General features: G+C 40.0%; 2 protein-coding genes across 3 annotated transcripts in view; both read right to left on the reverse strand.

Moving 5' to 3' along the window:
- LOC121655486 (VPS10 domain-containing receptor SorCS1-like) overlaps window positions 1–24829 on the reverse strand; it is a 64641-nt gene that overhangs the window by 35910 nt on the left and 3902 nt on the right. For both annotated transcript variants that reach the window (XM_042010173.1, XM_042010172.1), the window contains exon 2: window positions 480–547. In XM_042010173.1, coding sequence (XP_041866107.1) covers window positions 480–547 — 68 coding nt within the window. The remainder of the gene's footprint in view (window positions 1–479; window positions 548–24829) is intronic.
- On the reverse strand, window positions 21218–22898 carry LOC121655488 (piggyBac transposable element-derived protein 3-like). Its single transcript, XM_042010174.1, has 2 exons — window positions 22001–22898; window positions 21218–21952 (listed from the first exon to the last, which is right to left on the reverse strand). The coding sequence occupies exons 1-2, from the start codon at window positions 22855–22857 to the stop codon at window positions 21925–21927; spliced, it is 885 nt and encodes a 294-aa protein (XP_041866108.1). The 5' UTR covers window positions 22858–22898; the 3' UTR covers window positions 21218–21924.

Raw genomic sequence — 24829 nt, forward strand, 5'->3', positions numbered from 1 at the left:
AGGGGACTGTGGCAGGATTCATTTCTCTCCTGTACACCCCTGACTGTGCAGCCACTTCAAACTCCAGTGTCATCATGAAGTTTGCTGATGACACCACTGTTGTGGGGCTGAACATCAGCAAAACAAAACAACTGATAGTGGACTTCAGCAGAGGAGCTCCCATGCATGTCTCAGCACATCAGGACTTTTGTGAAGATTTACATTATTACATTATTTTTTTGTAACTGAATCATTACAAAAATAAAACAGCAAGCTTTCCTTCATCTACACAAACTAACTCACAAATGTAAGCAAGATGTCCAAACACAATTTTATTAAAAGTATTTCTATTATATTATCCACGAAATATTTAATAAGAAAGAAATTTTAAGTCCAAAATTAAGAACAGAATATACATTCAGAATGATTTATTATAAATTCACAATCAGCTTGTTCTGCTTCATCTCCAAACAAATAAACATAATCAGAAGAGACCTTACCTCCACAAAGAACTCTCTGTTACTCTGCCAGTGTTGAAGTCGTAGTATTTTGTCAGCATCAGAATCACCTACAAAACAGAACAAATATTAACTTTAAAAGAGTATTTCATGAGTGCTGAACAGCCGCTGTGAAGTCATTCATTGGCATCAATTTTATAGGCCCTGATTTATGCACCTTTATTTCTGTAACACTTTCAGCCCTGCAGGCCCTTACAAGGGCTGAAAAATTCAATATAATCTTCTACTGCAAAAAAAAGTAGATAAATGAAACAGGACAATGGTATTTATTTTTTTAATTTTGCTCAAAGACCTTAGATAATTTGAACCACAATGTTCTGAGGGTAAGACAGAAAGTGTAGTTTCGTGCAAACTTTTATGTTCAGAAATGATTTTGTTGCTGAAGGCAATCAGTAGCACCTGATTACATGGAATCCATGTTAGCATAGTATTATCTTCAGTGAGAAGCAGGTAAAACACCAGGCAAGGACATAAATTTCACATTTCTCCTCTGTTTTATTGCAATTTACCCAGGCATAATAACAGACATAACATTTTTGACACTGGGATTACATTCTCAGTGGTCCATTGACGCCTCTAGACACCAAGAACATGCATGTCAACCTGATTATTGTGGAGCAATTCTTCATGTACTTTATTTTAAGGTGTTTTCTATGAAAATATGGCCAGGGCTTGAGGGGTAAACTGTAACAGCTTGTCACTCACTGACCCACTGCGGATAAGCCTTGTGGACATTCCCTCATGTATGTATGTTATGTTTTTTAAGGCTCAGTTACCATGAAGAAAAAGCCTCCATTGATGAAATAAATGAATAAATATGTGTCATAATTGTCTATGGTTTACAATTGAAATGAAAAACTTTAGATTTCAAGATTAATCACATTAACAGCTCACTGTGGACATTTTTCAATGAAAACATCAAGATTTTGTTGTTGAAATCAAAGCCAGAATGTTTGTTTCTGTCTAATTACTGAGTAGTTACTGTCTAATTATTCATGCTTGCATGCTTTCAATTTTAATTTTTTTTCTTCATCAGCGATGAGAAAACACTTATCTGAGTAAAATTATAACATCTCTATCTTTCCAAAAGAATGCAGTTTAGAAATTAAACTGAAACCATAGTGGTCAGTTACTGAAAAACAGTTGCTTTATCCTTTCCACAAATTAACTGCTGAAGCAGGGGCCTCCCTCCACAGTGCAATCATAAAGCCTGCACATCATACAGCTCTCTAGGGAAGCCTTCCTAGGCTTCTTGTTCAGCTTTTCAGAGCCACGGTGCTTCCTAATTATAAAGTCTTATGAGTGTTTGGGGTGACATTCCCTATAACAAGAAAGAGTCCCATCATGTAAACAAGGATTTTTTATCTTCATCATTAAACCCTGGTGTGCAAATATCCAAATTAAACAGGTCAAACTTGAGATTTTGTTTTAGATCAAGGCATAGTATCTCTTAAACCAATTGCTGAGTTGCTCACATTTGCCGAGAAGATTACAGGCGTTGACATAAAAATGAAAACAAGAAATAAAACATACAAAATAAAGAAATAAAACCAGATTTGAAACATCATCAGATATTTAAGAATGTTCTCTGTCTAATTTCCCTTTTATTAAAACCTTTCAGACTTATTTGTGTGCGTGTGTGCGTGTGTGCGTGCGTGTGCGTGCGTGCGTGTGTGTACTAGCAGGTGAACTAAGTTTGCCTTCGTTTTGTCAATAAGTCATCTCTAAGTCAAAGATATAGAAGGCAAAATCAACTCAAATATATTCTACTCATACCACAAATTTGTATTAATTTATTTTACAAAACCCTTCCGAACAGGTGGTAATTAGAATAGTGAGAATTAATTTAGATATGATTGTCTTCTTACATTTTTAAATTAAAAAGGGTTTCCTGCTTTTGTTTACCTCTATCTTCAAGGAAATTTTAACCATGTACCACGTTAAAACAAACTGTCATAAAATTTTACAACCGATCTGCCCGAGTTCCTACCTTGTGCTGAATGTATGAAATTCTCTATAGGAGACTTCCCCTGGAGGAAATCTTTTAAAGCTTTGATACAGTATCCAGGCTGGCTATCAGAGATTTATAGACTACCAATAAAATGCCCTGCATACCTTCCAAACATTATACCCAGCCTGGAAATCAGTAGAAATAACACAGTGGCCCATTCTTCTGTGTTGCAATTAACTTCATGCATTTACTTGGGAAGAATCCAGTCCTACAGTGAGTTGTGATGGATGTAAAACTATCTTGTCAACTGATAAAATTCCCTTTACTCTGAGGGATGCTCCATGGTTGCTGTCAACACATCAATACGGTCATACAATATTCACTTTGTAGCTGTGTCAGGTGCTCAGCATGTCATGTAAGCCATCAAATTGTTATTTGAAATCACTGCATTAAGGCTCCTTCTTTTATGATTAGATAACAGATATAATAGCAACCTATACCCAGTATTTAAATGTTTTAGCATATTGCTCACCTTGAATCTCATAGCTGCCATGAGTAAACCCAATTCCAAAAATGGTGGAATACTGTGTTAAATGTAAAAAATTAAATAAATGAATGTATTTATTTGTGTAAACCAATATTTACAATGCCATCCAGAAAGCATATTATACATTCAAAGTGACACATTTTACTGTTTCATGAAAAACATAAGCTTATTTTGAATATGATGGCTGCATTTAAACAAAAAAAGTTAAGGCAGGGGCAACCAAAAAGCTGGAAAAGTAAGTAACATTAAGAAGAAACAACTGGAAGAGCATGTTGCAGCTAATCATGTTAATTGGCAACATAACAGTAACATAATTAGGTATGAAAAATGAACCAATGTGCAAACAACTGTCAACAAATTGTGGATCAATTTCACAATAATGGTATAAAATTAATAATGTAAAGACTTTGATTATTTTGTCATCTACTCTATATCATCTAAAGATTTTAAGAATCTGGAATTACCTCTTTGTGCAGGAGGTCAAAAATCAATATTTAATGTCCGCACTCTGAAACACTCCCAGAAGTCATTTCCTGTGAATAGGTTCACTGTGGTATCTACAAATGCAGGTTAAAGCTCTGTCATGCATATCAGAAGCCATATGTGAACATGATACAGAAACGCAGCTGTTTTCTCTCGGCCATAGTTCATCTAAAATGGACTGAGGCAAACTGGAAAACTGTTCTGTGGTCAGATAAATAGAAATTTGAAGCGCTTTTCAGAAACCAAAGAGGAGAGGGGAAAATCTGGCTTATCAGCATTCAGTTCAAAAGCCTACATGATAGTATGAAGGTGCATTAGTCTCTATGCACATCTGGAAAGCCACCATAAATGTGAAGGTACTTTATATACAGGTTTTAAAGCAACATATGCTCCCATCCAGATCATGTTTTGAGAATATTTTTGTAGGACAATGTTAAACTGTATAGTCCTGCTCTAACAAGAGCATGGCTTCATAGTAGAAGTGTGGCTGTTAAACTGGTCTAGCTGTAGTCCACACATTTCACCAGTTGAAAACATTTGACTCATTATAAAAAGTGAAATAGAACAAAGCAGACCCTGTTCTGTTAGGCTGCTAGAATCCTATATCAGACAACAATGGGACAACATTCCCCCTCCAAAGGTCAAGCAACTCAGTTCTTAGACATTTAAAGGTTGTTGTTAAAAAAAAAAAAAAAGAGCGGATGCCACACTGTGGTAAACATGACCACGTCTCAACATTTTATAAGACATTTTGTTCCCATTAAATTTAAGATGAGTTAATATCTTTTTAATGAAACAATAAAAAGTCTAATATTGAACATTTGATAGGTTTTGTATATTTATTGTGAATAAAATCATTGTTTTATGAATTTTTCTAATTATTGTATCTTGTCTTTATTTACATTTTCAACAGTCTCAACTTACTTGGAATGGGGGTTGTAGTGCTGAGCACATTAGACTGCAGTAAGGTCAACACATCTCCAAACTGGATTACTTGACATCTAAGTGCAAGCAAATTGATTTTTCAGTTCTAATCCTTTGTAAATCTTAAACCTTGGAAGTAAATGGACTGAGATGAATTTGATCATTATGTCTGACTGAATGGGAGCATAATAGTGACTTGTAGAGCTTAGGGTGAGAAGATTACTTGTGTGAAATAATGTGTTGTAGAGAGGAATCAAGAGAGCAGAAAAAGAAATTCTGTCAAACACAAGAGTGCACATTACAATTCATTCTCACTCTCACCAATCCGTTGATCCAGCCTTATCAGCTGTTGGAATTAAGTTGCCTCATCAATAAAACTGTCATCACATATGGAAACAGCAATTAAACAGATGGATGATTTCATAAAAGCATTTGTTACACGAGTTACTGAGTGGAATGTTAATAATCAAGGCAAATATTATAGATCCAAACTGTCTGGGGCTTTTGCCCAGTGGATGATTGGATAGGCACCAGTAGCTCCTCTTTGAGAAAACAAATTCACTTAACATATTTTCATGTGACCATGTTTTGAGTTTCTATGTAGGATAAAGATATTGATCACATTTAGATATGTGACATTTAATGTCACAATAAATAACAACTAATTGTGATATGAAAAAAAAAGGCCAGAACGCCTGCATAACAAGATATAAGCATCACAGAAGTCTGAATGTGGCAGCAGATGCCTTTTCCAGGAATTAAAAAAAACACGGTTCATCAAGTAAATTCAAGCCCCCCCCCCAGAAGCTGGAATAGCACTTAGTATGAAACTTCACTTGATAAAATCCCCACATTAAACAGCATCATTTAACACATTTAATAACAAAAGAACTGTCTAGTTCTATTTCATTGTTTTTTGCTCTGCAAGTCACTTAGAAGCAATATCAGTCTGCAGAAGGGCGTTGTACTTCAATATCACCTGAGCGAGACACATAACGTACAGAGGCTTTTGTCTGTCACATCAATTTATATCACTTCATTAACAAAGGCAACATTTCCTCGCAGACCAGATGTTGTGCTGAAGCTGGGTTGTTTGAAGTCAGAGCTGTTGGCTCTCTCGTGGATAGCAGGTCACTGCAATCATGAATTATAAAGCGACTTCACAATATCACTTTGCACAACATAAACTATCTGTGTCCTCATAAAACTCACATATGCATGCGGAGGGGAGTTAATCAAAGTGAATAAATGTGTTTGGGTTCTGTAAATAAAACATTTTCAGTCCTTAGAGAAAATCAAACCTCAGAAAATTCCGCTGTGATGTGACTGAAGTCATTCTGATCTCTAAACATCACGTAAGGAGTTCTTTAAATGGGCACGTTGCAGGTACTTCATGTTACAGATCTGGCTTTCCAGCTGAACAGCAAGTGTTTGACTTTATTGGACTCTTCATGCTGAGACAAGGGCACTGTGTCAAAGTAGCGGCTCGGTTGGCAGACCATCTAAAACGACTTCCATCTACTTTGGGCTTAGACTCTTACATGGTTTGCTTTTTCGTCATAATTGAAAGCCCAGGCTAGTTTACCAGCTCGGCCGTGGCGGCCCACTGAGCTTGGAAGCTTCAGCATGCATCTGGAGGGAGTATGATCAATGCAGGCAAGATTAGACAGCAAGTGGATTGGCTCTTTCAACCCAACCAAAAAGTTGTACCCGCTGAGCAAGGTCTTTCTTTTTCAAAATCCCTTTTAAAGTTTCAACACTCAGTTTGAAATTTGAAAGTGTTTAAGGTGATGGTAAAAGATTAGTTGCTCATTTGTTGACAAACTAAAACCTCCTTTTAATAAACTATATTTTCTCTAATATTAAGCAAGTAAAACAGCTGATTAGATAAATATGCTGAGGAGAGATTTCTCTCACCCATTCGTTGTATAAGCCTCACGAACTGTGTTAGAAACATCCTGGTTACCAATACTGCATTACTACAAATACAAAATGAAGAACTTCAGTAAGTGAAAAAAGTTATGGTTTTGAAGGTGATTTTTGCTTTTCTTAAAGCAGCCAGATGGTCTAACTCATATAAACTAGGATTGCAGGTGGCAACTGTGAAAATGGAAGTGTCCTGAAGCACAAAACGAGGTGCAAACTGAGCAATGGCCAACAAAAGAATACTGACAACAACACCCAACAGGGGAGAGAGTTTCTGATTCACAGAAACAGCACTGAGGCACTGACAGCCCATGAAACTGAAGACTGAAAATGCATTTCAAAGTAATGTTGCTTTGAGCATTTACTCTTCAGTTATTATATCAGTTTAATGATAGGTCTGCAGATAAACAAGCTGGCTTAACAGCTGCTACTGCAATTATTCCAAAGCATAGCACTTTCTTCTGCAGCCGGTCATGAAGCAACAGTGAGTCACGGAGGAAACAGACAGCATAAGTCTGATCTAAGCCATCACAAATATCTGCAAACACATATGTGTGTGTGACAAGAAAAATAGCGGTGAGACCTCAGTAGACATTTTTTCTTCCAAATGAGCGTTATCCTGATCTAGAATAAAATCTTCTGCCATATTTCTGCCCTATTTCACTGCAATCTGTAAAGAAGAAAGGAAATCCAGGAGGGGAGCACAGCCTGCCGATAAAAAACACACTCAGCAGGATTTCAAGGCGTTAGAGAACCTCACCACAGGAAGGCTTGGTGGCTTGACAGAGCTGAACTCAGCCTGCCAGTAGTTTCTGTGCAGTGCTGAGCATGAACAACCAGTCCTTCTGTTTGTCCCACTGATTGTAAAAAGAAAAACATAAACTCTTCAGTTGTGTTAGACTCAGTCATGCTTTTATTCTTCTCATCATAATGCTTTCTAGAATTCCTATGTGTGTGTGATGTTCACTTTATGAATTATTGCGAAATCAACCCCCCACTTGCATCCGCATGCTGTCCATCACAGCCTCCCAGGAGAGAGTAGAGTCACTGGAAGACAACTCTAAAAGCAAAGTGAGCCACTGGTTGTCTGAGCATGTCAACACACCTTGTGAAGCAAACCACATGTGTCCAGAAAGGCCAACGGATTGTGATGGAATGAGATGACAGAAAACAGCAGGGTTAACTTGAGTGTGTTATTTATTTATTTTTTTCGGGGAAAATCTGCTCGCTAGGAGTGATTTTCTCTGAAATGACCACTGACCAACAAGAAAGAAAAAGAAAATTCGGCTCATCGATTGGCCATGCCTGAAAATGGCTCATTTACAGCAAGTAAACAATCGAGCAAAACCAAGTTTATGCAGTCTTTGGGTAACTAATCTGTTTTTACTTGGGTGTTCAAACCTAATGCGGTTTTTGCCAAAATCTGTCCAGTATGAGGAGCAGGAGAGGCAAAAATATATCTGACATGATATTTCATCTCTTTGGTCCATTGGATGGTTCACTTGCAAGTAAATCAAAACACCTGGTTTTCAAGTGGACCAGAGTTTGCTTCTTTGGTCCACACCAAATTTTGAATGTGCATTCATACTACGCCAAACAGAGCAGACTATCCATAGAAGTGGACCAGAGTTAGTTTAAAGTGAACCAATGTCTGTGAATGCACCTTTAGAGAAACATTTAACAACTGAGCTACAAAATCAGCTTAAGTTAACTCATTTTTAAAATCATCAGTCAAACTCCAGTTACACATAAATGCTGTTTGAAACATGCTGTGTGTGTAGATACAGGTTGTTTTTATGGGAAAAAAATGTAAATATGCTTACACAACATGAGTGTTGTAAATTATTACTGATGAACCGATCAAAGATATTAGCCATCAACCCTCACAATGGGCTGAACACATGCTCTTTCATTAATTTATAATAGTTTTGGCCTGTCTGATATAGATTAATGCAGGAGGGACAAACCTCTTAATGATATCCTCTGATTCATCAGAGGTGTGTAGCTGTGTATTTCTCTGAATATACAGTACATCCCCCCGCCTGCATTTTGTGTTTCTTCTGAATTCTCACATTTTTGGGCAAGGATTGACCAGCAGGTATGTAGAACCAGCCAATGATTATGTGTTGGTGTATCAGTTGTAACACAGCAATGAGTTTAAACCAATCTCTTCTGTACTCTGTCCTCCCTATTCTTTCTATGACATTCAAGCTAATGTGGAAGCAGTGCAGAGGGATAGGTTAAAAAGTAAAAAAGTAACTTTTACAAAGTAACATGTTAAACTACTCAGATTACATTTTTGTGGCTACTATGGATGAAAGTAGTTACTATGTCCAATAAGCAGTCCATTTTACAGTTTCAATGTGTGTGGCCATACAACAAAGAAGAAAGAAAGAGAGGAACAAGAAAGAAAATCCCTGATGCAGTCTCTATGTGTTTCTCTTTTGCTCTGCCACAAGCAGTCGAATCTGCACATCAATGACCATGTTTGACTCTCTCATAGACACATAGAGAAGATGTCGTTTATGACCTGGAAGTTTAAAATTTTGAATTTGTGGGTGAAAAGGACAAACGCAATCTGGGTGAAATGCATATTTTATCTGGGTGAAAATAAGTGTCTGTCAGCAGCGAAGAGCTTAACTTCAGATTTGAGGAAACGCCTGCAGGCTAAACACAACTCCACAGCAACAACAGGTAGCTTGTAGCTCAGCTGAAGCTGCTTTCCCGAGGGAATTTAATGAGTTACTGCTGGTTATGCAGTGAAGGAGATGCAACCCACAAATGTAGACCTGCCATAATTCCCATATAGTTTCAATCATCTTGCTAGTGTTAAACTGGCCACAAGGGCTTATAGAAAGAAAGGGGGAAAGGGGGAGGTGCTAATCCAGGGTTCAGTCTGTTTTCTATCAAAATAGTTCACTTTTCTAATGTGCACTCATACATGTATGGTTAGGTTTTGCAATTAAAGCTAACCATTTAGGTCTGGATGTTCCAAAATATATGGCTTCAAACCTACAAAATTCTACATGGCTAGAGAATAAACATTTTACTACTTAGTGGTCGAGACTCCTATGATATTAGGTTAATGCTGCCTAACAGAGAACAACAACCTCAGGAAATGTTGCTATCTCACAATTTACATGCACGTATTGCTGCATTATTATGACTTGGACATGTTTCTTTTGAAATTGAAATCTAACAGAATCTGGCCATGCAGCAACTTCCTGTGAGATAATGAGGTATTTGGAGATGTGGAACTGTTTATTTGATCTATGACACTGCAACACAAACAATAAACAGTTTTATTTCTTTGATTAACTCCTTTTTATGCCATCGGTGCAATTTGTTTTTTTACAGTCAATTTCTGTATCACTCTCCACATCTCAGTCATTGAGCTCAGGAAGGCAGGCCAAATATAAATGCTGGGTTTGAAAAAGGAGAATAAAAGTCGCTGCTTAACATGCAGCAAAAAAAAAAAAAAAAAAAAGTCTGTGTGTATCTGTGTGTGTTTGTGTTTGTGTATTTTTGTGTGTGTGTGCAGGGGAGGGGGGGGGGGGGGGTCTTTCTTTTAAATTAATAGTTTAGTATTTCATAAACAAGAATTTTCTTGCTAAGAGTCATTACCACACTATTATTCTTTTACCACCTTTTCCACCTCTTTATCCACTTATTTTTCATTTCTTTTACAGCATACTTCTGTACCAAAAAACTATTTCATCCTATAAGTTATTGTACTTGGTGTATGTATGGCCCACGGCAGCGACCATAGTTGCAGCGACACTTAAAGACATTAGGTGGCAATATGACATAAAGATGTTCATGAGACGTCTAGCTGGTGAGACGCCGGTGCCCTAGAGCTGCTAGCTTGCCTCGTTTAAAAAAAATCATCACATTCGCCAGACTAGATGATGCCAGCAACGCATGAAAGATGGCCCTGCTTCTTCACAAATTGGGCATGGAAGAACAACAGATATTCAGTACACTTGGTCCCACAACCACATATGCTGCCTGTGTGGTGAAACTTTCGGCCCACTTTGCTACCCCACATAGTGTCATGCTTCGATGGAGTTTGTTCTGCCAGTGCCAGCAGCGAGTGGGTGAGCAGCGAGTGGGTGAGTCTGTGCAGCATTTTGTCGATGCTCTGCAAGGCTTGGCTAGTCAATGTTTGGGGCTCTACAGGAGGAATTAATAAGAAATCAACTGGCCAAACACGCAAGTAATCTGAAGATTTGGTAGAAACTTTTAATGTCCCCTGATGATCTGATGAATCTGCTACTGAATTAGCATCACAGCTAGTCTCCTCGACTCCACTGAACATGCTTGTAAAGCAGACAATAGAGCCTGTATCCGACCTTGGATACAGTCAGCTCAGAAGTGAACTTCATGGGACGTCAGAGCACAGCTTCGTGCCAAACATGTGGTAACTGTGGTTCCTCTTCCCACCTGACCCGTTCTAATCTGTCACAAGCACCTACAATCATCCATTCAGCAGGGTCTCAGTGAAATTAGATGGCATGTGTCTGCCATTACTTCCTGTTAAACATTTCCATGGTGCACAAGCACAAAGAGCTCATGGCCGATGCAGAGGATTTGTTAGGAACTAGGAACTCGACTTGGCCGAGGATCGAACCGGCAACCCTCGGAGAGGTAGAGATGACCGCTCTACTTTGCTGAGCCACGCCACCCCCAGTACAATATCCTTCTCTGAGAGCTCTCACAACCTTCATCTTCCAAGTGTCTAGTCAGGGAGCCTGGAGTTATTCTCAGACTTGGGGTTCTCCCTCATTGACAACGCAGGTTCAACCATCTTGGTTGTGGGTCCCCAATGGCAACAGCACTGGCTGTCTTTGTTCCATTGTCTTCACCTCCTTCAACCACCAGCCCCTCCTTGACCCTGATGAGCAGCCTGTCTTTAGCCCTGCAAGATGCTGTGAGGAAACTGTTGGATGCAGGAATTATTGAATAGGTGAACCCTCCTTTATGGTTCTCAAACCTGGTGTTGGCAAAAAAAAAAAAAGAAAAAAAAAACACTGCTGTGAGAGAGATCGATACACGGGTGGCCTGCACCCATGCATCGATCTCAGGTCAGTGAACAAGGGTGTGATCCCTGACAGATACCTACTGCCTACAGTGGAGGAGTTATCAGCCAAGTTTCATGGCTCATCTGTGCTCACAAAGTTTGATCCTCCCCAAGGTTACCTCCAGGTTCCACCTCCCAGACAGCCGTGACCTTACTGCTTTTGTGATGCATGCTGGTATTTTTCGCTACACACGGATGCCTTTTGGCTTGAGCTCTGCCCCCAGCTGTTTTTCAGAAGATAATGTCCACTATCCTTGCAGGGATTCCGGGTGTGGTCATATATCTGGACGATATAGTGGTACACAGCCCTGATATACCCATCCATCATGAACGCTTGATAAAGGTGCTCAACGTGCTTGCCAACCACAATCTTACATTAAACGGACACAAGTCAGCTTGTGGTCTCAACCCACTTCATTTAAATGTTGAGGCCTCCCTGAACCCATTCCCAACTTGCTTCCTTCCTTGCGCTTCTCTATGACCTCCTGAAGAAGAATGCGCCTTGGATTTGGACAGCCTGTGCTGCAGCAGTTTGCCAGATTAAATAACAGCTCACCTCTCCACCTATGCTGGCATATTTTGACCTTGACAAACCCACAATCTTGACCTGCGATGCCTCCAAAACATCTCTTCGTACAATGTTGTCCCAGCTCCACTGTGGCACTGAGCTCCCCATTGTGTTTGCCTCTCTTGCACTCACTGTAGCGTGAACAGAAAAATTCTGGAGGAATGAGAAGCCTTGGTATGAATTTGGGCATGCAAGATTAGATTAGATTAGATTAGATTCAACTTTATTGTCATTACACATGTACAAGTACAATGCAACGAAACACAGTTTGGCATCTAACCAGAAGTGCAATAAGCAACAAGTGCAAGATATAAATTATATACAGTATGTGCAAATGACTGTACAGTATGTACAAATGTGCAATGTACAAAAGCAAAAAAAGTGATTATCACAGTATGGTGATTTAAGTACTATGAGCATAATATACAGATGGATATGTGCATTAATGTACATCAGTATTTACAAGTCTTTATGTAACTTAGTCACTAGTGCAGTGGACATTGAAATAGTGCAAAGTAATGAACAGGAGTCTAACTAAATAAACAGTGAAGTGGAAAGGCTAGTGGAATGTTCAGTACATAGTACTCGGTCAGGTCGGGGGGTGTGTGATGGGATGTAGTGTGGTATGGGGTCAGTCAGTGGGGGGCAGAGTTCAGCAGCGAGACAGCTCTGGGGAAGAAGCTGTTCCTCAGCCTGCTGGTCTTTGTCCTGAGGCTTCTGAAGCGCCTGCCAGACGGCAGGAGTGCAAACAGTCCATGTGCAGGGTGGGATGAGTCTTTGAGGATGCTGCGAGCTCGACGCAGACAGCGTTTCCTCTGGACTTCCTCGAGGGCTGGAAGTGGAGACCCTGTGATGCGTTGGGCAGTTTTCACCACCCGCTGCAGCGCCTTGCGATCTGCGACAGAGCAGTTCCCATACCAGACCGTGACACAGCTGGTCAGGATGCTCTCAATCGCACAGCGGTAAAAGTTCACCAGGATGGCTGAAGACAGGTGGTGTTTCTTCAGCGTCCTCAGGAAGAAGAGGCGCTGGTGAGCCTTCTTCACAAGGCTGGAGGTGTTGGTGGTCCAATTCAGGTTCTCCGAGATGTGGATCCCCAGGAACTTGAAGCTGGAGACACGTTCAACTGCCATCCCGTCGATGTGGATGGGGTCATGTGTGCCTCCTCTCTCCCTCCTGAAGTCCACGATGAGCTCCTTGGTTTTCTTTGTGTTAAGGAGCAGGTGGTTGTCTGCGCACCACGTGGCCAGGTACTGAACCTCCTCCCTGTAGGCCGACTCATCGTTGTTGCTGATGAGGCCGATCACCGTGGTGTCGTCAGCAAACTTGATGATGGAGTTGGATCCATGTACAGGCCTGCAGTCGTGGGTGAAGAGAGAATACAGGAATGGGCTCAGCACACAGCCCTGCGGTACGCCTGTGTTGAGTGTGATGGTGGAGGAGCAGGTGTTGCCTGACCTAACATGCTGAGGTCTGTTGGTCAGAAAGTCCTTTATCCAGAAGCAGAGGGGGGTGGTGATGCCCAAGTCTCCAAGTTTAGTGATTAACCTGGAGGGTCTGACAGTGTTGAATGCTGAGCTGAAGTCAACAAACAGCATCCGTGCATATGTATTGGTATTGTCCAGATGTGTGAGCACAGAGTGCAGCGCTGTGGAGACTGCATCCTCTGTACTCCTATTGCTGCGGTAGGCAAACTGATGTGGGTCCAGTGTGGGTGAAAGGCAGCTCTTCAGATGTGACAGGACTAGCCGCTCGAAGCACTTCATCACAATGGGTGTGAGTGCGACTGGCCAGTAGTCATTCAGGCATGCCGGACTGGAGTGTTTTGGTACCGGTACAATGGAGGTGGATTTGAGGCATGTTGGCACAGCTGCTTGGGTAAGGGACAGGTTGAAGATGTCCGCGAAGACCTCTGCGAGCTGCTCCGCACATGCTCTGAGCACACGACCAGGGATGCCGTCTGGGCCAGCAGCCTTGCGTGCGTTGATCTGTTTCAGTGTGGTGCAGACGTCTGCAGTGGTGAGTGTGAGGGGCTGATGGTCTGCAGGGAGCCGAGTGCTGGTGACTGCTACAGTGTTATCCCCGTCAAAACGAGCAAAGAAGTCATTTAACTCATTTAAAAAGGAAACATCTGTGGTGATCATGGATGAGTTACCCGATTTGTAGTCACTGATGACCTGGATGCCCTGCCACATGCGTCTGGGGTCGGAGTTGGAGAAGTGTTCCTCCACCTTCAGCTTATAGCAGTGCTTGGCCTTTTTGATGCCCCTCCTCAGGTTAGCCCTGGATACGCTGTAAGCCTGTGCATCACCTGATCTAAAGGCGGTGTTGCGGGCTTTCAGCAGGAGCCGTACCTCCTTGTTCATCCACGGCTTCTGATTTGGGTACGTGGTGATTCGTTTCTCCACTGTGACACTGTCAGCGGTGATGTTGATATATTCCAGTACAGAGGAGGTGTAGAGGTCAATGTCCGTGTGAGAGCCACAGGTAGCCTGAGTAGCAAACATACTCCAGTCTGTGTTTTGGAACCTGTCCTGGAGTATAGAGTCTGCTCCTTCTGGCCAAACCTTGATGTTTTTCGCTGATGGCTTCACCCGCTGGATGAGTGGTGAGTACTTCGGGATGAGAAATAGGGAGAGATGGTCTGACTGTCCGAGGTGGGGGAGGGGGGTCGCCTTGTAAGCCCCAGGGATGTTTGTATAAACGTGATCTAGAGTTTTGTTTCCTCTTGTTTTGCAGGAAACAGGAAAGAGATGGCACATGTACTTGTATAGGAGGTACTTCAGTCTTCAGACTGATCATTAGGCTATTGCCTCCTTACTGATGTCATCAGGGTCAGGACACAGGCCACTGCATATCCATAACTGGTCTGAGAGGCTACAACAGTATTACTTCTCTCCGCAATTCACCCCAGGCCGGGACTTGCTCTCTTCAGCCATTCCTGATCCTTTGCCTGACCTGGGCCAGGGTTTTCAAGAACCAGACCTTGTCCAGCTACTTCACAGTCCCACTCCAGGCTACAGTTTCTCTTCAGGACCTCCTCAGAAGCTGACCACATCTTCTCCCAGATGTGCACCTTTATCTGAGAAAGTTGGCCCAGAACGGTCCCTGCAGAGTGCTTTACCTCCGGTTCCAAGAGGAACTGTCCTGTTGGCAAGATGTATGTGTGGTAAGGGGACTTTGCACAGTGGTCCCCAGCAACCTTCGGGTCCAAATTTTGTCAGTGGCTCGCAAAGGTCATTTGGGCATTGTAAAGGTCAAGCAACATTGCAGGGGGTTTGTGTGGAGACCTGGTATTGACAGGGATATTAAATCCGTGGTAAAAGACTGCACAGCCTGTCTCATCAGTCGGAAGACTGGCCCACCACAACAACCACTATTGCAACCAATGAAGTGGCCTGATGCTGCTTGGGAGCAGATCCAGGTAGATACATGAGGTGAACTCCATGGTGTACCGTTTTAGTCAATGGTTTGGTTTATACCGGGCATGCCACGGTAAGAAAAACATATGCGCCAAGTCTATTTTTGACAGAACAGTGATGGAATTTTTTTACATCATGGGTCTTTTACGGGACCAAGCGCTAGCCTGGACAAAGGCCTTTAACACCCAGACCCCAGTGTCTTCTCTGACAGTTTCTCAGTTTTTTTTTTTTTTTTTTTTTTTGTTGTTTTTGTTGTTTTTGTTTGTTTTTTTTTTTTCAGAATTCAAGAGTGTTTTTGATTTAAGGGAACGTGGAAATGAGTCTATTTTTGAGGAAACATACATCCATAATGCATCAAACTCAGCAGTTCAGATAGGGGCACACAGGAAATCAGACACAGGAGCAGTGTAAAAGCTTCTGGTAATTTTCAAAATAAAGCCCTCATGCAGATTTGCGTTCGCATGAACCATGTAACATTACATCACTTAATGGTCAGGGTGTCTCAGTGTTTGTTTTTTGTTGTTTTTTTTTTCATCGTGGACGACGAGACATGTATCCTAGAAGTGGAGAATCAAAAGATCTCCATCACTCCTGTGATTTGTGTGAAGACTGCACTCGTGAGCGCTCTGCACCTAACACGCTTCCTGTGTGGATTGACATGCCATGGAAGTTGGAACAAAACCGCAGCCCAGCTTGAATGCAGCGTACACGTACCCGGTGTAAATTAGGCATTAAAACATTAGGTGACAGTATGGCACAAAGATGTGCATGAGATACTGCAGAGTCAAAAACTAAAATAGTACAGTTTGGAACCGCCAGTGTCTTTGAATTTCTGGACACAAAAAGTAGTATTTAATATTTTTAATATACATGCGGCAGTTGTTATAATTTTATCTTCCTTGAGTGAAGCCAGTTTTGGACATTAGTTAGTACATTCTTATTGTAACTCAGATCTGTCAAAATTAATGTTAGTGGGTAACAATAACTCATGGCTGTGAGTTAATAAAGCAGGAGATATACAAAATTAATCAGCTTCTACTTCTTGTTTACTGCTAATACATGTGACCTGCATTTTAACTCATGAAGCACAGTTAATTTTCATTTCAAAATATTATTTTCATTTTTTTTAAACATAACTATAATTATTCATTATATATCCGGTTTTATTATATTCAACATACTGCTTGGCAAAATCTTTACTGTCTGCAACTGTTTACTGTTTTGAAGAGATAAGGTGTGTTTGTAGTATTTTATTTTGTTATAAAAAGCATCATCATTAGTAAAATCAACTCAATTTGGCTGCTCAAATGCAAAGATTTAAAAAGAAAAAAGGAAACATATGCTAAAAATGAAAAAATCATGGAGGCTAGAAAGAGCAGACTGCAAAGCTTTGGAGAGACATTAAATTAGCTATAATAAATGCCTAAAAACTTTAAAAACATTTTTGTTTTTTTTCACCGATCCTGTATAACACATCCACCAGCAGCATTGAAGCTTGCCAGGTCCTTCTTGCTCCACCTAATGAAGCCTTAATGCCCACAAATTCTGCACATTACCAACCCAGAAATATAAATCCATGGATCATACAAAAGCATGATCACCTTTAATCATTGATGCAACAAAATGAAAAGCCACCTTTCAATCTCATGCTGTTTTTATCTCACAACAAAGCAGTGGCCTGTGCTTCATATCTCATTCTTCCTGCTATAGAGAATGTGCACATGATGTCACTGTGGCTTTGTCCATTATTTAGAGGGAAACCGGCTACTTTTTCCATTTTAAAAACATGTCTTAAACACACTGAAAAGAAACATCTTAACTGTGATAAGCTCACAGGAGAAGTAAAGAGTCGTTACAATGCAGAAACACTAATTTATAACTTAAATCCTTACAAGCTGCCTAACAACATGAAGTTCGGGTGTTCCACCTGTTTTAGTCTCAGACATCAGTGTTTACCTGGGGAAAAGTTCCTACATCTGTCATGAATTAGCTTTTATGAACTCGCAATCATTAAACAATCACACAGCCATTTTACAACCAGATGGATGGAGACCTGCAAGTCTACAAACTGTCGGATGAAACTACATCATCATACTAAAAATATATATATATATATTAAATATTTATTATCTATTTATTTGTGTGAATTCATTTTTAACAAATGAACATATTCTGGGCATTATAAAAAGGTCTTGTTAACCTATCAGCTATCTCCTCCAGTTTCTCTGCTCCTGCTTCTGCTGCAACCACTTCCAGCCAACCTGGACCTGATCCAGCTCCTGGTCCACCACGGAAATCTTACATGCCCGACCCGGAACCCTTCTTCGGTGATCTGAACAAGTGTAGGGGATTTTTGCTGCAATGCACCATGGTTTTTAAGCAGTGTCCAATAACATTCTCTTCTGAGCAGTCCAAAATTTTTTGCATCGGCATGACCGAGCACTAGCCTGGGCAGAGGCCTTTAACACCCAGACCCCAGTGACAGTTTCTCAGTTTTTTTTTTTTTTTGTTTGTTTTTTCAAGTCTTTTTGATTTAAGTGAATGTGGAAATGAGGTCTCCCAAGGACTGCTGGGTCTTCGCCAGGGAACCCGGAGCGTAGCAGACTTCTCAGTGGCTTTGCTGACTCTTGCTGCCGACTCCGGCTGGAACGAGGAAGCCCTTCAGGGAGTGTTTTTAAGAGCACTGTCTGACCCAAAAAAAGGACGAACTTGCTTTGCGTGATGCCCCAACCAATTTAAATAACCTGATTTCTCTTGCCATCAGACTCAACAATCAGATGTGAGAGAGAAGACAAATGACCTCTCTAATTTTCCTCCATCCCGGTCACCTTTGGTGTGCCCCTCTCCTGGGTACCATGAAGAGGCCCGACCAACATCGGAGGATCCATCGGCAGATTCAGAGTGCAACAGAGCAAAATCCTCCCAACAACCTCCCGTACCTCATTGACCCTGGTCACACATTGCCTTGGACTTTTGTGACGGGTTTACCTCCAAAAGGTATATCGGGTATCCTAACAATCATAGACCGCTTTTCCAAGGCTGCTCATTTCATAGCACTACCCAATATCCCTTCTTCTGAAAGCAAATAAATTAACCTTATGAGTTATTTAAAATTTTCTTTTCTGAATTTTTTTTTGCTCTGTCTAATCGTTATTTATCATTTAATTATTTAATTTAGGTTCCAACACTTGTGATGACAAACCTAAATGTCTCTCTTAAACCATAGTTTTAAGTAAGTTTTCTTTTAGGAGCACCAAGTGTGATTTTTTTTTTCTTAAGTGTGTGCACTTGAAGCGTGGTAGCCTCTTGCTTTTAATGATACAGTGGACATTAAAATAGGGCACTGTATCCACAGGTAGCTGTTGTTGATCTGACAGGTTCTTTTCACTTACAATTATGTTCAGCACTAACAGCACTCAAGGTCCTTCCTTTTAGTTATAAGTTCTTAACCACTGCACCCATAATACTGTTTGCTTAAAAAAAAGTTCAGCTTTTGGTGTCTTTCTAACTGACTAATCAAATTACAAATCAAAATACAATATCAAACTTGAAAACACTGACAGACAAAAGGAGAGTGGAGAGAGAGAGAATATATACTGTATATTGGATTGGGTTGGATTGGAATATGTGCGATAAGCCAACACTTACAAACTCTAGTCTGGTCTATTGTTGGTTTATACCAATAATCAGTGTCATCAGTATTCCCATTCTGGCATCCAGCTGGACTCTGGTTAGAAACTAAGATTTGACTCCATATTTTCTCTTACTGTCAAAATGCCCAGATTCTTGTTCACAAACATGACTGAAAGATGTCCACTGCCGGTCAAAAAGCTCTAACAATGCAAAAGAAAATTCTAAATTATTCACACAGGTCTGCCTTTGGTTTGTGTGACAGGATAAGCCAATTAACCAAGAGCTGAAGGAAGCAGAGAGCTTAGTGAAGGCCCTATAAAAATATTAATATTCTGAGACTATTATACTGAATTTCCAAAAGCACTTTTAAAAAGACTTTAATGCAATATTGTTTTTATTCCTGTTTAATTGCATTTGTGAAGACGCCTTGGTAATAAACATTCAATGTAAAGAAATACCAAACTACCCTGTAACTGTAACACAGTAGCTCTGCACACTCAGTCTTTCACATGACTTGCATGCACAGACATGTGTGCCTTGTTCCATCTTGCTGTTTAAGTGAATATATAATAATCATTTAAAAAGTCAAAAGTAAAAAAAATATGGGAGCTTTGCTGTTATTGTAAAGTTGCACTGTTGGACCTGGCTTTAAATGTTTGCCACTGTGTTTAAAATCAAAGGCTGCAGAATACAACTAGATGTTTGCAGCCATGAATTAGAAAATTTTGTCAAGATCTGATAAGCTTTAGTTACTAAAAGCTGATTTTTTTTTTCTTTAGCATGAAGCTGATAAAAAATACAAGAAGACTTTCACAGATTTGAAGTCTGGGTAACCTTCAGGAGGCCATTCAGCTAAAGGCAAAGAAATAATATGAATGAAAATGTGGAAACACTTTCCATCTCTTATACATTTTATATATATATATATATATATATATATATATATATATATATATATATATATATATATATATATATATATATATATATATATATATATAAATTATACATTTGAGAAGGCCATAGCACAGTTACACCAACAGCCTGATTTTTTTTTTTTTTTTTACTTATGGGAGTTCAAATACAGAGGAAAGTAGAAAGAAGAAAAAGTGAAACCTGGTGCCCCATTGAGCTCTGACAACATACTTCTGAAGAAAGCTAGGACAGGAGCATATTTTTTGAAGTGTGATAAATAATGCACTGTTTTCATAATAATACAATTCTTTTAAAACAGAGTGAAAATAAAGTAGGACAGAAGTGTTCAAGGTCTTCAGGGGACTGAGGCCTGTCCCAGCACACACTGGGCAACATAGTGGACAGTTTGACAGCCTCACAGGGTGAACAGAATGACAAACACCTTCACACCTACAGGCAAGACTTTCTTATTCACCTTGTTAGTCTTGTGTGAGAGGAAACTAGAGCACTTGCATAAAAACCATACAAATCCCAGCCCATCACTCTCGCTAATAAAGCTCAAACAAACTAAACACACACATCCATCAATTTACTTGAAATTAAATGCATCCTACTAAGCATTAAATTCTAAAAAAAACAGAATCTACAGCCCTAAAATGATTCACCATCCTATTTTCAGAACTGAGCATTATTTCTGCCATATTTGACCAGATCAATGAGAAAAAACGTGCCAAATTCTTAGATTATACAAAAACATAGTTCAAATTTTTAATTAAACGATGACAAACCTTATGCACTCTAAACAAAATCAATTATGCTTTACTGCACACTAAAGACCTTTGGATATTACATCCCTTACATTTTAAGCTATAAAATATGTTCTGCCCTTGGCTGTTCACAAAGACCCAGTGAGTGTTTGATGAACTGGGGTTGATTGAAATACTGTATTCACCACACAGGCTCCCAAAAGAAAACTACTAAATGCTATAGTAGCATGAATGCTAGTAAAAAGAAAGAAAGAAAACTAAAACATATTTAAAATCAGTTTAAATCAATGTCCTCAATTCATTACTGTTTATATTATTCTAATAAAAGCCTTGAAGGTTGACAGTTAATTGCTGAATGAGGGAGCACATGGTATTTAAAGGTTGCAGACTGAACAAGCACAAATCCGTGTGGTTATAGGCAGCACATGGACAGGGCACCATTTTACATTCTATGTGGTTTTTAGGCTTAAATGTCATTGCAGCTTACTTTTCAAAGAGTGGTAGTTTAACCCCTTCAGACCTGCATTTTTTCTGCTGGGCAAAAAAATTTTTGTCCAACTGATTTTGGGTTCTCTCTAACATAGAAACAAAGTGGATTTTTGTTTTTTTTGCCAACTCATGTTTATACCAGTATTTTTTAATGTCCATTGCAATGGACGCCACGACTAAACGAGCGTAAAATGTTATTACCTTGTAATTAATCAGGTATGACCTAAACTACTGGATGTCTGCATACAGACTACTACATAAAGGGATTTAAAGAAGGGTCTTGCACCATTTTTGCATTTATTGCACCATTTTTGCATTTTATGTCTTTTACTTTGCAGTATCAGCTCTGAACAAAATATTGTCATACTTATAACAGAGACAATAAAAGATTGACTGATTGATAGTTGCGAGATTGTCTGCAACTTTGAACATGCAAATGAACTTTACAAAGGTATTCCAGCATTGATTGTGAACAGCAATAAGCTAATCACCAGGAAAATCAGAAACTTGCTGGATGAGAGGAAGATGCTATGAAGCAATCTAAACATGAAGTTGAAAGATATATGATTATAGAGAACCAGTTCTGCCTCCAGTAGAGTATCATTTCCAAAAGATAACCATACATATTTTTAGAAGCAGGCCAATGAACAGATCAAACATTTACTTGGACACTTGGAATGTGCCCTGCAGAAGACATCACACTTCTGGATGTTTCCATGGACTCATTTTCGGTGAGCAGCCTTGAAGCAGTTGCGGTGTGGCACAAAGCACAGGTGGATGTTGCACTTGTCACAAAAGACGTGTGTTTTTCCGGTACAGTCTGGCATCTTGCATCTGGTGGCCTCTTTCTTTTCATCATAATTTGGCATGTGGTCAACCATGTCATACTGAACTTCAGGTAGAGGCCTTGAATCCTGAACTGGCCGGTGAGGTGGTCTGTGAGGGGCATTCTGTGGTTCCGGAGACATACTGGGTCTTCCACGTTTTGATGCCACTGTTTTTTGAACTCTCACCAGACATTGGGCCACATTCACCTTGAAATGAAGGAGATCCAAGATGTCTTTTGTTGGGTTATTGGCCCTCTTGGAGTCCAGCCTGTACTCCAACCAACTGTTGACAACAGCAAGGTCAAAAGCATGTGTGATCATTCTCAGAGTCCACTTTTTTGACCGGATTTCTGTGCGGTACAAACTGACGAGTTGATCAAGCAGGTCAACACCACCCATTGCTTCATTGTACAGCTTGACAACCTCTGGACGGGAAACCATCACAAACTGGGCCTTCTTTTTGTCCCACCGCCGGACTTCATCCTGTCTGCCAACACCAACAAAGTTGGAAGCCATGACAACTGGTCTGTTGTCATACCATTTGACCAGTCCCACCTTTCTATCACAGCTTACAACTTCATCATAGCTTCCTCGTGGCTTTTTAGCCATCTCTTTGTCAGACTGTAGAGGAGGTCTGGCAAAACGAGAGACCCTTGCTGTCCCAGCAGCATGAATTTTCCTCTTAGTCAGCAGCTCCAGAATATTGTACGTTGTAAAATAGTTGTCAAAATACAACTTGTGATTGGCCTCTGTGATTCGCTGGCTGAGATGGTACACCACTCCAGCTCCAAGTCCCAGCTGCTTTCTTTGCTGCTGTGATATCTCCATTGTAGCTCCTTGGTGCAACAGGAAATCATAGGCTATGCCACTTTTCCCACACAGAAAGTATATTTTTACTCCCCAGGGATGTGGCTTGCCTTTGATGTATTGCTTGACAGACAGATTTCCACGAAATGGTACCATTTGTTCATCAATGCAAAGGTTCTCTTCAAGTGGAAGCTCTAAGCATCTCCGGTGTATGGCATCATAGAGAGGACGTACCTTGAAAAACACATCAGTGTTCTCAGCTGGCTTCTCCAAATTGTTAACCAAATGCAAATGTGACCGGAGCTGGAAGAATCTGTCACGGGGCATGGTGTTTTGAAAAATACCAATGTCCATCCCAGCTTCCCAGTACATGGAGACTCTTGGCATTTTCATTACTCCCATGGCAAGGTGGAGACCAACTAGAGTTTTGATTTCTCCTGGACTTGTTGGTTTGAAACCTAGTGTACCATTTTGCATGGCATACATGTTTGTGTTATCTGCCATCACATTGAACATCTCATCTGTAATGTACTGTTTGAAGTACTCATAAGGTCTCATGGGATGCCTCTCACTAATTGGGGGATTCTCAAAGAAAGTATCAGTAATTGGAGTGAATGGCCTGTGACGCCACTTGATTTCTTCCTTCTTAGTAACTGACATCTCCTCCTGATCCTCTGCCACCAAACTGCCTCTCTCCTCTATCTCACACTCAGCTGCCACCTCAAGTTCTTCTGGCATGATCACCTCTCCACTGTCCCTCTCTGAATCTAACAACAAAGCAATCAAATTTTTAACTCATTTTATGCATTATCTTATTAGTATTATTTTCTATTCTAGCATTTCTTTGCTATTATCAATTATCTTATCTTATTCTTTTCTTTATCTTACACATTCCATGCAACTTTTATCTTACATATAAGACATGAAATTGATAAAAACCTTACACTGTGAATTAAAAGCATAATTTATGAACTCACCATCTATATCACTAGTCTCATCTGACTCATTTCCTGAATTCAAGGAGTCGAGTTCAGACAACTCTCCATTTATGAGACGTTCCAAAAAGTCTTCGACTTTATACTCTACAAGAACATTATATACAAAAAATATATAGATTTAACATTATAAAAAAATGAATAAATACACTGTCATAGTAAAATTTAGCTTTGAAAAGCCTACATATATATTGTTTCTTTGCATACTGACACTAAACATGTGGGTGATGGCTAATATCACTAAAGTCCTGATGTCCATTGCAGTGGACGTTAAACTTTAAAAAAATACTACTAATTGGTGATAAAAGTTGCAATCAAAATAACTTGAAATACTATCACTTGTAACAGTTAAGATTATTCTAAGAACAAATTAGTTTGACTAGCATGGCCATAAATTGATACTTTTGATAGAAACTGGGCACTTACTCTTCCCTCTCACCAATCGCTCAGCCATGCTTGTCTTGTCTGAGGTGTCCCACGTTTTCTGAGCATGCTCAAAGTCATGAATTGATTAGATTGGATAATCAGGATCCAATTAGCAATCAGGAATGCTGACATGACTCATTCACTGTGTTTTTATTGGTTTAGAGCAACAAATATGTCATGTCCATTCAAATGGACGCAGGGGCTGAAGGGGTTAAAAAATGACTTTGGCATCCATCAACAGAGCTTCAGCAGTAGGAGTTCTGGACAAGAAAACTATATCAAGACAAGTCATTAAGAAGCTTAGAAAACATGTCCTACACATCGCAGCAGTTTTTGGGTTTCAGAGTTGGCAAATAAGTCTCTTTTTTTTTCTTTTTTTTCTTTTTTTTTTTAAATATGCATAAATCAAAACCATTTCCTACAAAGAAGCCTTGGAAAAGAAGTCCATATGATCATTTATTTACAAGCCTCGAGCACTTTTTTTTGCTCTGTATGTGTAGGTCAAGCATCTAACATTTTACAAATTCCTCTTTTTATCATTCATCCTGGAAGATATGCTTAGTTACTGATGC

Source organism: Melanotaenia boesemani, chromosome 16 (genome assembly GCF_017639745.1).
Source record: "Melanotaenia boesemani isolate fMelBoe1 chromosome 16, fMelBoe1.pri, whole genome shotgun sequence".
Lineage (NCBI taxonomy): Eukaryota > Metazoa > Chordata > Actinopteri > Atheriniformes > Melanotaeniidae > Melanotaenia > Melanotaenia boesemani.

Excerpts from the sequence above, each read along its gene's own strand:
- LOC121655488 (XM_042010174.1), bottom strand. The coding sequence starts at position 22,857 with ATGGAGATATCACAGCAGCAAAGAAAGCAGCTGGGACTTGGAGCTGGA. Across the intron at positions 21,953-22,000 it reads TGTACCGGAAAAACACACGT|CTGCTTCAAGGCTGCTCACC; the intron begins CTTTTGTGACAA and ends GCCACACCGCAA.